Source organism: Zosterops lateralis (assembly GCF_965231275.1).
Source record: "Zosterops lateralis genome assembly, chromosome: Z".
Classification (NCBI taxonomy): domain Eukaryota; kingdom Metazoa; phylum Chordata; class Aves; order Passeriformes; family Zosteropidae; genus Zosterops; species Zosterops lateralis.
Window position 1 is genome coordinate 153,691 of NC_139800.1, and position 14,662 is coordinate 168,352.

The 14,662-nt window shown below is 40.8% G+C and overlaps 1 protein-coding gene across 8 annotated transcripts in view; it reads left to right on the plus strand.

Moving 5' to 3' along the window:
• Nucleotides 1-14,662, plus strand: part of LOC310922703 (zinc finger protein 532) — a 31,384-nt gene that overhangs the window by 2,189 nt on the left and 14,533 nt on the right. For 6 of the 8 annotated variants that reach the window (XM_083883437.1, XM_083883440.1, XM_083883438.1 and 3 more), the window contains 2 exons: nt 4,972-7,331; nt 11,895-12,076. In XM_083883437.1, the coding sequence (XP_083739563.1) occupies nt 4,992-7,331; nt 11,895-12,076 (2,522 nt within the window). In that variant the 5' untranslated portion in view covers nt 4,972-4,991. Of the gene's footprint in view, nt 1-612; nt 977-4,971; nt 7,332-11,894; nt 12,077-14,662 lie in introns of those variants that run through there. The other 2 variants (XM_083883435.1, XM_083883442.1) reach the window with 2 other exon arrangements.

Genomic DNA, 14,662 nt, shown 5'->3' on the forward strand with positions numbered 1-14,662 from the left:
AAGCTATTATTTGTAAAGACTTACTGATATCTTGGCTAAATACAGTATTTCATTGAAATATATCCAGATATATGGGTTTTTTCACAGTGAAGCGATACAGAATAGGCCTCTGAATGACAATCATGAATTGTGGACCAGTTGTGGCAGGGAGCTGTTCTGTGCTGTACTAGAGACACACATGCAGAATTTGCTGTCTGAGTATTTACACGTTGTTGTTTGACCACATCTCAGCGACCCAATACTTAGTTTTTAATTAAGGTATTCGGTGTTAAACATGTACTTTATATTGCCTACAGAGGAAAATACCTGTGCAAAGTAAATAGTATGGATGGCTTTTCTTAAAGTGTTGTAACCTGGGGAGGATTTTGCAGCAGCCAAGTGGAAAGATGTGTTTTGGAGGGCTGGATGGAGCTCCAGTGCATTATCAGTGGTGTGAATTATAATATTGTGCATAGGAAACCGGATGGGCAGTGCAGCAGCTGCAGAAGGGTGACTGCTTTTAACTCAAGCAATGGATAATGGATAGAATTTTTAGTTTTTCTTTCTCAGCTAGAAAATACAAAATATGTACTTAGATTTGAGCTGATGTTTTTTATCTTATAGTGAAATCTGAAGGATTCAGAGAGAGGGAGAGGGGCAGAGAGAAGGAAGCAGTAATGAATCTAGCAGAGGGGAAAAGAACAAAGGCTGTTAGAGCTTGCACAGTAGATTACTAAACATTTTGCCTGGGGGATTCTTTTGCTAGAACTGTTACTTCCTATAACAGGAAATCAGCAACTCTAGAATCCTTACCAGTGTGATTTTTTAAAAAAATCTTCCCAGTCCTGGCTGTGTTAGCTGGTTTGGTAATCTACAATCAAGATAATATGGAGGCAGAACACTGGAAATACTCGGTTGTGGTGTGAAATGAGGGTCCTTTCCTCTGTGCTCAGCAGAATAGACAATCCTAAAAACCTTGAGAGGTTGTGGATACTGGGTAAGTTGTGTATTGGCTGCTGAAGCAAGGTGACAATACAAGGGAACCTTTTTGTTTCTGACTGCAGTAGATTACGTAAGGCATTGAGCTGTTAATTGTAGAAAAGTGAAAATAGCATGCTAACATTTGGCCTGCAATTCTGTGTTTGTGAGCTTTACTGCAGCTGTGATGTGTTGTTTTTCAGGTTTGATAGAGCAGTGAATAGCTTGTGGTGGAGCAAAATGCCTGACAGATCACTGTGCTGATTTCTGCTCCTGTTCTTCAGCATCAGGATGCAGAGGGTCTATATTTGACTATAGACGTCTGTAGCAGAATGATGCTTGCAAACAGGAATTCTTGTTGCTTAATAGGAATAGAATCTCTTCCTGATGAGGATGCATGTTCTTTTCCAAGTGTTAGCTAAAATTCATATATTACACAAGAGTATCTTTTGGGCTTTTTTTTTTCCTTCTGCCAGAGTAGTAGGCAGCTTTAAAATTGTAAGTTCTTGGATTGTGACAAAATTCCTTGAATCTCTTTTGTTTGGGTTTTTGAATGCTATCTGTATTTGAATTTTTATTTTTAGCAAAGGAGATTTTGAATTTGCAGGGATTTTTGTTGGCTGTAAGATGAGAAAACTGAATAGATGGAGTCTGCAGTGTTCTTGGTGAGTTATCTTTTTTCAGTCTAGTACTATCTGTAAATGCTCTTCATCAGGAGATTTGCATTGTGCACACAGGCCAGCTTTCCAGCAGCAAATGCTAATGCTGGAGGGCTGGTCGTCTTTATCAGCACCCAGGATCTCATTTTGCATTGGTCTCAGTTATTTGATCTCCAGAATGAGGGTAAGGATTTATCACATTCCAAGTCCCTTTGGAATGAATTGACTAACTGTTGTTTTCCTAGCCATATGCCTGTGTGTTAAAATTCAAATATGCAGCAGAGAACCAGGAATATATGTTCAGAAAAACCCAAACTTGACCGTAATGTTCTCAGGCCTGTTTGTTGCCCTGATGGGCCCTACCTGGCTGGGAGAGCTCTCCGGGAGGCTGCAGCTGCTCATGCTGTGCTTGGACCACAGTTGCCATCCACTTCAAAAAACGTACCTTAAAGGAAAGAGATGGGAAACTTGTACCATTTAGAATGTCATTTGAGTCTGCATTTGTTTGGGAATCTCAAAATTCTCTTCATTGTTGTGCATCTGAATTATTCACGTATTACCGCCCCAGCTTATTTTATATATGGAAGTACAAAACTAAGCCATGATTGTAATTAATTTCTAAGTAGACTGCAGAAAGATTGCTATGTAGATTTCCCTGCTTTTCAGGAATTCATCTCTGTTTTAGGAGGGATTTGGGAGGTGGCTAGACCCAAACTCTGGCCTGAATCTCTTGATCAATACAGGTGGTTTTCATGTGGCCAGCTGTGTTCAGCCCCAGGTTGTGCATAAGGAGATTCCTTGCTCATGTGTTGAAACATCCCTGTTTCTTTTGCCAGCCAAAGGCTGATTGTCCTGACCTTTTAACCAGCTGTGTGTGGTTCTCTTCAAGCTATGCTAGCAGTGGTTTAGACTCCAGAAGATTCCCCTCCTCTTTCCCTTCTTGTTTTCTCATACCCAAAGAGAACCTGAGATACTAATTTCAAAAATTGATGTGTTGGACTACAGGATGAGGCTCTTAAGGAGTCATAAACTACAAAAAACGGTATTTTGGCTGTCAGAATGGTGGATTACGTCTTTCACTCATTGAGTCTTGAGCATGGAAACAAATCGGATTTTCCTCTTTTTTGAAGACAGGTAGATATGGTGTGTAACACAGAAAAAGTAGGTTCTTGGCATAAATTTTAAACACCCCATACTTCACAAAGATGTTTACATTAGGACTGGCATTACCTTACTCATGCTGTGGTTGCTAAGTGGATGCTAAATAGGACCTTTATCCTGAGAAATTGAAGTTTCTTAGGGTAAGAATTACTTTGCATATTACAAAAGGATTTCTGTGATTTGTGGAAGCGGGTGCTTGTCTGGGTTTTCCAACAGTCATGGGCCCTAAGATAGTGAAAAAGAACCTGTATCTTATATATATGAGCATGAGAGTCATTGCAGACTGTGGTTGAAGTGGCCTCTTGCACATCCCACTTGCCTGCTGAGTATGTCAAACCAGGCAAGGCTGTGATTGGAGATGTGGTTCCCATTTCCTGAGGAGGTTTTGTGGTTAGATTAGCGTATTGCTTTGTCTGTCTTCACAATGCTTGGCTTTCAGAGCAAATGACTGGAAGTGTAAGTCAGTCATAATTACTAATAACCAATGAACAGCTCATAATCTGTGTATTAGGATGAAATTTGCCTAATGTTAGGATATATGTTACTGTAATTCTGATTGAATCCCTTATGTCTTCTCTACCTGATGAAATTTCTTGTCACAGCAATAGAGAAACCAAAACCCAAAGCAGTATGGTTTTATGCTGCTTAGGCTGGTGTTGCTCCCTGTGTAGGCATTTTTATCCAGAATGAGCGTGATGTTACCTAGGCATCGTTACTCTTGTTTGGAAGTGGAGTAATTATTCCAGATTCCTGGAATTTTGCACTGGAGTAGTGTGTCTGCCTGGGAATCAGTAGAAGTAACAGACTAATTCCTGTATGTGGGTATACCAGAAACAAAATGCTGCCATGTGCCAGACCCTGAAAAGAGGTGTCTCAGTGTTCTCTCAGTGTTCTTACTCCGTTCTTAAACCGGAAAAAAAAAAGTGAGTAATAGGAATATGGCTGCAGAGTCCTTGCAGTTGTGGTGGAAACATAGTTTATATACTGAATCTTAAGATGGGTGCTCTAGAATAGTGAGGAAGAGATTAGTAAAATCTCTTCCAGGTTGGAACTTCTCTTCCTTGTGTATCACAATGACCATGTTTGTCTCCCTTTTTGTTTAACTTTGATTGCTTGAAAAGTTTGAAGAATGAGAGAAGTTCTTGATAAAAGCAGCAAGCAGCAGTAGTTCTCAGTAAAGCTGTGTCTCCTCTGCTGGGCAGTCGTGATCTTAAACATACTTGGAGGAATTAAATGTGTAAGCAGACCTTAATTCATTGTTATGGGTGAATGTTAATTATGGTCCAGGATATGTAGTTAGAGGAAGTCTCAGACTAGGGAGACCATCTAGCTCTTTTTGAGTGTATGCAACAACTGTAAAAAGACACCTATGGACAGATGTGCAACCAGAATGCAACTAATTAATGTCCCATATTACGAGAAACTGTGTCAAAGTTTTCTGTCATTTTACATGGATTTGATATGCTTTGGTGTTTGCAGTCTTTTCCATTTAATCCTCATAGAAACTTGCTTTGTGATTTTGATACTGTGCACACATGTGTTTTTGTATTAAGAACTTCATAAGTTAGACAAAGGGCCCAGAACCATTAAGTGAACTGTGTAAACAAATTTCCAAACCCTTCGGTATTTACTTGAAGCTGTTTCATGAAATGTCTGTGTCTATTCCAGTCGCCTTGAAAAATTTTTCTCAGTTGCCTTCTCATAGTCCACAATGACTTGCAGGTAGCCGGTGTTGATGAATACCTACATCTTACAGATGTTTATTACTTTGTACTTCATTATTTTCAAGAATAATTAATCCTCAGATTAACAGTGAACTGTTAAGGAAAGTCAAGACAGGAGAAATTACAAGTGTCTCATGTTATTTTTATGCATGTCCAGGTATTTTGCAGTCTGGCTGGGTGAAGATAGGAGGGAGGGTAGGAGAGGAAACAGGAAGCAAGTCACTGCAATTTGGGCCCAGAATAAAATTGCCACGTTACCATGTGTATAGTTTATGAATTATTATAGTTCTTGGTATAATAATTCAACTGTTTACTTGGACTGGAACCCTGTTCCGTAATATATAATTTCTAAAAACATTACTTCGGAAGTGAAATAACACTTCTTTGCATGGCAGATGTGAACAAGTGCTCGTTTTGTATAAGACTGTGCTACTAGAGCTTAAAGTGATAACTTTCTGCATATTTTACAGATTTGCTTGCAATCAAATACATGGCCATGGGGGATATGAAGACCCCAGATTTTGATGACCTTCTTGCAGCCTTTGACATACCAGACATGGTAGATCCCAAAGCAGCTATTGAATCTGGACATGACGACCACGAAAGCAACATAAAACAAAATGCTCACACAGATGAAGACTCCCATGTCCCATCATCATCTGATGTTGGGGTGAGCGTCATCGTGAAAAATGTGCGTACCATTGATTCTTCTGAAGGTCTGGATAAGGATGGCCACCATGCCACAGGCAATAGCTTGCACAATGGCTTCCTAACATCAGCAGCTCTTGAGAGTTACAGTAAAGATGAAGGGAAATCACTTAAAGATGATGGGTCAGCTTCTGAGACTACACTGAAGGATTCAGCTTTCAACCAGTTCAGCCCAATATCAAGTGCAGAAGAATTTGATGATGATGAGAGAATTGAGGTGGATGACCCCCCAGATAAAGAGGAGATGCGTGCAAATTTCAGAGCAAATGTCTTGGCAGGATCTCTATCTCAGCAGGAATATGACAAACTAAAGGCACTTGGAGGGGAGAACTTAATTAAATCTGGAATTGCTGTTTCAAGTAGTATAGATAAAAATAAAACTGCTAAACGAGAGACAGAGACAAACTCCATGAATTTAGGTGTCTATGAGTCTTTTAAAACTCGAAAAACAGAGGACAAGTTACTAAAAGACAATTCTGAGAAGCTTCTTGAAAACAGGGTACTTGATGGAAAACTGAGTACTGAAAAATGTGACACAAATCTTGCCAGCATTTCCCAGTCCAAAGCAAAGTCATCAGCAAAGCTTTCATCCTGCATTGCTGCAATCGCAGCACTGAGTGCTAAAAAGGCAGCTACAGATAGCAGTAAAGATTTACAGTCTAATTCAGGAGAGTCTTCTCCATTACCAAAAGACATGAGTGAAAGTCCCCAGGCTATAGAAAAATCTCCCGAGTCTCAGAGTCTCATTGATGGTGCTAAGAAGCCGTCTGTCAAACCTCCCGATAGTCCCAGAAGCGTTTCAAGTGAGAACAGTAGCAAAGGGTCTCCGTCTTCTCCCGCAGGGTCAACACCAGCAATTCCTAAGGTTCGCATAAAAACCATCAAGACTTCTTCTGGGGAGATCAAGAGAACTGTTACTAGAGTGCTGCCAGACGTTGATTTGGACAGTGGTAAAAAGCCAGAGCAGAGTGCTTCCATGGTAACCTCCATGACATCTCTCCTGTCCTCACCAACTTCCGCTGCTGTTCTCTCCTCTCCTCCCAGAGCTCCTCTGCAGTCCTCTGTTGTCACCAATGCAGTTGGATCTGCAGAACTTGCCCCCAAACAGGTCACTATCAAACCCGTGGCTACTGCTTTCCTGCCTGTTTCAGCAGTGAAAACAGCAGGTTCCCAAGTGATCAATCTGAAGCTGGCTAACAACACCACCGTGAAAGCCACTGTCATCTCTGCCGCGTCCGTGCAGAGCGCCAGCAGCGCCATTATCAAAGCTGCCAACGCCATCCAGCAGCAGACGGTTGTGGTGCCAGCGTCGAGCCTTGCCAGTGCCAAACTTGTGCCAAAGACAGTCCATCTTGCCAACCTTAACCTTTTGCCTCAGGGTGCTCAAACCACCTCTGAACTGCGCCAAGTGCTAACAAAACCCCAACAGCAAATCAAGCAGGCAATAATTTCTGCAGCCGCCTCCCAGCCTTCAAAAAAGGTGTCTCGAGTGCAGGTGGTGTCATCTCTACAGAGCTCTGTAGTGGAAGCATTCAATAAGGTGCTGAGCAGTGTCAATCCCGTACCAGTTTACATCCCAAACCTTAGCCCCCCTGCCAATGCCGGAATCACACTACCAACACGAGGTTACAAGTGTTTGGAGTGTGGCGACTCGTTTGCTCTCGAGAAGAGCCTGACCCAGCATTATGACAGGAGGAGTGTGCGAATTGAAGTGACTTGTAATCATTGTACAAAGAATTTAGTTTTCTACAATAAATGTAGTCTCTTGTCCCATGCTCGGGGGCACAAAGAGAAAGGTGTCGTGATGCAGTGCTCCCACCTGATCCTAAAACCAGTCCCAGCAGATCAAATGATAGCATCTCCTTCCAGCAATACTGCCGCGGCCGTGCTCCAGAGCCCAGGGGGAGCTGGCACACACTCTGTAACAAAGATCCAGACTGGCTTAACTGGGACAGTGATCTCAGCCCCTGCGAGCTCTCCTGTCATTCCAGCTATGCCGCTAGATGAAGATCCATCGAAACTCTGTAGACATAGTCTAAAGTGTTTGGAGTGCAATGAAGTTTTCCAAGATGAGACATCTCTTGCAACTCATTTCCAGCAGGCTGCAGACACAAGTGGACAAGTAGAGTATCCTATGTTTACATTCCAATGTTTCATCTATAAGCCTAGGAGACTTTGGATATGTTTTTACTTTCATTTAGCTGTTAATTATCTGAACCTCTGTGATTAAAATGATAAACAAAAACCACAAAAAGTCTTGCAAGCGCTTATATAGTGAATGTCAGCACTTTTTAAATAAGACTTTTTCTTAGAATCTTTTTAGTCCCTGAAGTCTGAAATTGACACTGTATATTTTTGCTAAAATTTAACATTAGCTTTCTTACAGCTGAACGTTATAATGCAGAAAATAATAATGGGTTTTACTAATAATATGTTAATGCTTCTTTCTGTGCTTTGGAATTTGACTAGCCTGTGGAATCCACTTAATTGGCACCCTCATTAACAGCCCATCTATTCAACCTGAATGATAGCTTTAAGTGATTCATTCTCGATTGGTCTTCAGGTTTTAGAGTTTTCACGAAGTGCCTTAAGCGAGCGAGGCATTCCCCTCACATGTAGGGGGACTCAGGCAGTGACAAATGGCACACTGACTACTGACAGGAATGCCTGCTGTTTGCCTCAGCTCTTCCTCAGAAAGTGCAAAGTGCTGTTCTCACTTGCACGTCTTCCTTTCTGTGTGATTATTTGTTTAGTTGGTTTGGTTTCTTTTCCTCTTACAAATGCTAATGAGTTCAACTTTAAAACCATTTGAAAATTCTTTACTAATGTATGTGGCCTGACCTGAAAGAAACACGTCATTCAATAAAACTTAATATTAATCAGTGTGCGATGTATTTTATAATCCTGGCAGAGTGAAGGTGGTTAATTAAATGATATGGTTGGATCTCTGTTGGGGTGTGCCAATTAAAAGGGATTCTGGTGTGTTTCAAAGCATTCAGGTGAGCTTGGTGTCCAGCTTCTTGCTGCGGGGGAAGCTGAAAACCTGCAAGCATGATCAAGACAGGAATGCCCCAGGAGTTTTCCTGGGAATCACACAACAGTGGACAGGCTTAAGAGTTTAAGTCCTAAAGTTAGAAAAAAGGCACTAGTCCTTGGAGCACAGGCAGGTTCCTGGCAGGGTCTATTCACTACGTGTAGGATGTAGTATTCTGTACCATGAAGCAGCTCCACTGCACCTACCACTGCAGGTACTAATGTAAAGAGATTTGCTTGATCATGTGGCTCTGCCTTAGCTCCTCCCTTTAACTGGCTAGCAGAGTTAGACTGAAATAGCCTGGGTTCCAAGTGGAATGCCATGCAAGGGAGTTTCTCTTTGTAAAATACTAAAAATTTTCATATCTAAGGGAGTTTCCTTCACCAGAACGTGTCCATCCATAGATGTTACAGTTCTGAACAGGATCTAATGGCTGACCATGAGTATATTCTGCATCAGCTCAAGCTACTTAGTACTTAGGGTTTTTAACTAACCAATTTTCTGGTGCTTACTGGTTGAAGATAGGTTTTTTCCCATAATAAGCCCATTAGGTAGCATTCCTTCTAAGATCCAGTAGTCCTTGCAAAAACCTGTTGGTTTTGGTACTGGAAAATCAAGCAAGTAAGAAGGTGCCAAGACAAAGCCGTTGGATGAGAGACAGAGAATAGGTTGAGAGGATGAGGCTAAAATAGAAATGGAAAAAGAAGGAGAACAAAGATAAAATTATGGTCTAACTTTTGGGGTGCGAGGATTTTTGTCTTTATGGCCAAGTAAACTAAACCTTTTGCCCTTCCCCTTCTCCCTCTGTCTGGTGCTTTTTCCCTGTTGCTGCTGAGTTTGCTCTCCATACATGTCCTTTAGGTACTGTTTATCCTGGTAATTTACTAAAGGAAAGCAATTGTGATGTTCACAGAATGTCACAATGCAGCTGCAGGGAGGTGGAGAGAGAAGTGTGGGTTCCCAGGTACTGCTGTTCAAGGAGGGAAGCCCCTGGAGCTGCAGGAGCAGCTGGCATTGCCTGCTGCCTGTCAGGGTGTTTGTCTCCTCATGTAAACTTGCTCTGCTTAAGAGCTGAAGGTTTAGAAAAACTTAGAAAGCACTGGAGGAAAAGAAGCTAATTTCATGTTCTTCCATTTGAAAAGAACACTTAATAAATGCAGTTTTAAATGTTCTTTGTTGAAATATCCTTTTAAATATTAAACATTTTTTGTAGTCCTTTTCCGATGTCAAGCAGCCACTGGTTTTTATGTTGTGTTTGGTTGCATCCTGTAGTGGTAGTGTTTCCTGGAAAAAAGAGTCTTTATAGGCATTTATTACTAAGTATGTTGCTTCTTTTTCATTAGATGTTGCCTCTTGAGAGGCTTGGATGAGAAATAATCTGACCTGTTTTCCTTCTTAGTGCTTGACACTGGCTTTTTGCTGCAAAACTGCCATTACTGTGGGGGGAAAAGGACAGGGAAGTTAGATGAGACTGGTATTTTGTTATTTGGAAGGAAAGAAGAAAGAACAAACACTTAGGTTTTGCAAAGAAATAACAGGAAAAAAGGTTATTTGCCGCTTACTGTTCTTTCTAGTGTCCCATCTAATTGCTCCTGAAATGGAAAATGTATAGTTTTGTGTTTCCAATGAGTCAGTAGCTGCTCTTACACTCCTGTTAGGAAGGTAGAATGCTTTGTTTCAAATAAGCAATGGTAAGAAGAATCTTGGCAATGAAAATATATTCCCTTTAAAGTTGTTACCTTTCTGTAATGTTTTATTGCCATTAATATTCCTGTTAAAGGAATATTAACCTAACAGAATATTCTTCCTAAAGGAATATTTACCCAGACTCACTGAGGTTTTCTGGCTGAACAAAACCCTCATCTACTTATGGGGGGGGAAAAGGTAGCAAACCTGGGCTAATGAACGTTAATATTTTTCTTAGTTACAGATAGGCGTATATAGCTCCCATGGAAACTACATAGCTCATTTCCCTTCATACTCAGTGTATGTGTGTATCTTTATTTTCCACCTCCACCATTTTTCCTTCTAACCCTTTTTTTTTTCTGAAACTTTGACTTTAAATGCAGGCAGGTGATGATTTTCACAAACTGTGTTTTATTTTGGTGTGGGTTGGAATGAGAGAACTGGAAGTTAATGCCACCTTAAGCCCAAAATAAAATGGTAAGCAAACGTGCTGAATGTCAGAATTTCACAGTAGATGCCTCTTGTTCTACTGTATTCAGTTAAAGTTAAACATTTTCTGTACTCATTGAAATAGCAGAGCAGTGGCCTTAACTAAGAGCATTATTGGCATGTTGGATCAGCAAATGTGTCTGGCAGCTTGCTGCAAAATCAGGAAGATCACTGAGCTGGGGCTGGAATGTTGTGTGGCTCTTCTGTAGCATCACATCCTGGTTTCCTTCAGAAGTCCTGCAAGCCAAAGGCTTTGGAAGGACTGTGAAACCTCCAAATGTTTCTGTTACTGGAATAAGAAGTTCTGGTTTGCTGTTTTCTTACGTAATCACATAATGCTCCAGGTTCTTCAGTATTGTATTACAGCTTGTTAATACAGGAACAGCCAAAGAGAGATTTGGAGAATGGTACTGAGCCCAGTAAATGACATGGCTGGTCAGAGGGTTTTGCCTTTAGCTGAACTTAAGACAAAGTTAACTCCCCAAGACGGTTCCGGTCAGCCTGAGGCTGTGAATCCCCCACTTCTAGCCACTGTTTGGTCAATTAAGGCCAAGTATTTGGCGTTTCAAAGTGAATATTTCTGTGTGTCTCAATACAGCCTTACTGTGTCCCAAAGGCTCTGAGGAGGTGCCAGTTTGAAATCCCTGTAGATAGCTGAACTCAGGCAGAGCCTTGCAGCAGAGCAGTACATCTGTCTACTCATGCTGAACACAACTGTAGTGGGCTGGCAGGAGTGCCAGTGCAACCTGCATTGCAGTGATGACAGGTTTTCTTTGCTTAACATGCTGTATATTTAATGGTTTCCATTTTGTCATGTTAGTGCATCAGGACATTGGAGAAGTCTGTTTGTATGGAGACTGTGTTCAAACACTCCAGGCCACAGTGCTCCCAGAGCATTTATTTCAGGATTTCTTCATGCCTGTGTTAGTAAATAATTTATAATGAGGCTCTGGAGATCTTTTTTTGTCAATATTCTTGCAGAGTGTACATATCATTACATATGCCAGACTTTTAGAAAGAACATCCCTAAAAATATGCAAATACGTGTTAAAAAAAATACTGATGTCATGAAGGAGTCTTGGATTTGATTTTAAATCTTTGCAAGTCACTGGTGAGATTCACAAGTCCCAAGCCATAAGAGACAATAGTAGTAATTTGATTCTGGAGTTGTACATAGGCCCCTTGCACTATTAAGGTAATCTGGGAAGGCACCTGAGTAATATTTCTGTAAACCATGTGTATCTCCTGTGGTCAGTGGTGTATGAAGGAACTTTGTGACCCAGAATGCCAGTCAGTCTGGCTACCAGCACCTGCCAGCTCTGTCAGCAGGGCTTACGTTCGTACTTGCCTACCGCTTTGGGTCCCATCCCAGTTCTGACATTTAACCTTTATTTGCTATATTTCAGTGTTTGACACAAGACGTTATGTAGAGCTGAACCAAACCTTTTGTCTCATCTATTCTGGTTTATCATTTAGAAGACATGCAATATCTGCCAGATGCTGCTTCCTAACCAGTGCAGTTTTGCATCACACCAGAGAATTCATCAGCATAAATCTCCATACACGTGTCCTGAATGTGGAGCAATCTGCAGATCTGTCCACTTCCAGACCCATGTCACTAAGAACTGCCTGCATTATACCCGAAGAGTTGGGTTTCGGTCAGTATAATGATTCCTTTTGTTGTCAATTTATGTATAATTGATGGTTTTAAAAGTGATTTTCCATTTTCATAGGCATTGTTGGGACAAAAGCAGCTTCATGGGCTTAAGATTGTCATGCCAACAGTACTATTCGTTTTAAAATTTTGGAATAAATACATTAGGATTCTGCTTTGTTTTGGGCATCCACTTTTGTATATGATTAAAGCAGAATACTAGCTAGTGTCACACAGATTCAGGACTTCGCAGTTTATAAAGTCCAGAGAATTCAGATGCATTGTTCTTATTTCAGGTTTTAAAAAAAAAAACTTCCTGATTTTTTTCAAACCATTATTTTAAAATTGTTCTCTCTGGTAGAACAGTCATTTTCAGTACTTCCAGAATGTATGGTTGAGATGTTGATAGGCATACTGCATCTGCCTGGTTGTTCTCTTTCCTATGGCAAGTCAAGATTCCTTGGCTTTACATCACTTGGAAATTGCCTTTCTCAAACAGCCTTGTCTTTTGGTTCTCCTTTGTTACTCTTCAGTTTTCCTTTGACTTTTACATTTCCCTGTAATGGCAACTCACTGAGAAAATGGGGAATAGAGGTATTTCATAGAAATGTTTAGTTTGAAAGACTTGAAAAAATGTTTTCTGTTAGAATTTTCCTTGCACTGAATGGCAGGCAGCACAGCAAGAGATCAGAAGGGCCACCCATACCCTGAGCTTTGCTTAGCACTCCAAAAACACATTCACTTCACCCTGTCTGCCTGGAAAAAGGCCATTCTAAAGTTTTAGAGCAGGTAGCTCCTTCCACCCTTAAGGTGCTACAGTTCATTTTCCAGGATGGCTGTGCAATCTTCCCCTGAGGGAAGAAAGCATTTTTACTGCATCAAGCCTCTGTTTTCAGCTTGAATCCTTGGCCTGACACAATTCCAAGCTCTTTTCATTTCTTTGGGTTCTTTTCTTTTATGCTCTTCTCTCAAGCAGTAGTCTGTCTCATCCTGCATTTCCTCCATCTGGTTCCTGCACTCCGCTGCTCTTCCTTCTGATGTATGTCTCTGGGGTTTTTACACCTAGAACCCTCTAGGGACTCCTGGCCTGCCCCAGTTACATCAGCAGAATCCCCTTGCCTGGGAATCTAAGTCACTAAACTTTTCAAGATGTCTCATAAACACCTCGTGTCACACCGAGTCAGAATTTCTTGATCTGGTGAGACAAAACCAGTTACTGAGGCAAGCAAAAGCAGTCTCTGGGAATATTACTGTCTCCCTCCTCAGACTCCTCAGCCTCTCCTCAGAACTGCAGCGCTTTTGCCTGAGGAGCAGCATACCCTGTCCTGCCTTTCCAGAGGGCCTCTGTCAAGAAGTTTCCTTTAATTCCAGTGATTTATGCTAGTTGTCTGCACTGAATTGGCTGAAGTTTTCAGCCTGACGTTTCACTGCATCCTGCCAAGGTGAAAGCAAGAAGTTGTTAGAATAGTCCCCAAGAGGAAGGCATGGCCCGTAGGAGCTGTGTAATATACAATGGTGGATGCTGAGGATCAATTGTTATGTGGCATCACTAGAGAAAAAAGTCAAGCCGTGGCATGGGGAGGTGAAAATGCCCCCCAGCTGTCCCGAGAGACACTCAGGAGTAGATGTGTTACTGAGTGCATCGTGCTGGGTACGGCTGTGAAGAAGCGCTCAGGTGCTCAGCTCTGTGTGAGCACAGAAGATCTTGACAGACCCAAAAAAGACCAGAATGATCTGCTTTAGAAAATGCATTGGTAAGCAGAGACTAGATGCATATAACCTCAATGAATATTATTAAGAGTATAAATTAAATGCCCAGAAAAAGAAATTGTGACATTTCATAAAATTCAAGGGTAATAAATTTTAAAAATAAAATGGGATCCTTGAATGTAGAACTATTTCCTGCTTTATTGCTATCATCAGGGCACTAAAACTATTGAAAAATTAAATTTACATTTATATGACAACAATCATACTGCCATGATAGATGCTAAAATTAAAATTCTGGAAGGGTGGATGCCTTCTATGTTTGAAGAGTTTGTAAAAGACTTACTGCAAAATACTGATCAATAAGAAATTGTCTCATTTGACAGGTAATGGTTGATAGTGCTATGTTCTTGGACTGATTTGGGAGCATTTGGTACTGGAGATGTAGGACATTAAAGGGGACCGTTGTGTATAAAAATTCTTATGTTCTAATATTAATTCAATTTTTTAATCGTTTCATTTTAGAATAGATGCAGAAAGGTCACAAATTTTCAACACAGCAGAAGTATGTTTTTGAAAAATATTTTCTGAATTCCAATATGATATATTGATCTGATAGTAGGGATTTGGTGTAGTTTTCCTGAGTTTCAATCCAAGTGGTGATTTGATTACATGTACAATAATCATTACCAGTATATCTTCATTAAATCTAAACAAGGGAAGTGGTGAAAATATTTTCCTTACTGGTTTTCCAATTGGTGGTAGTTTCTAAATTGCTATGGTGTACTTTAAACAATATCCTGCATGTGATAAAAATGCGTTCTGGAAAATCTCTTTCCAAATTTGCAGAAGATTTCAGTATTTTTTCTGCAATCAATAGAGT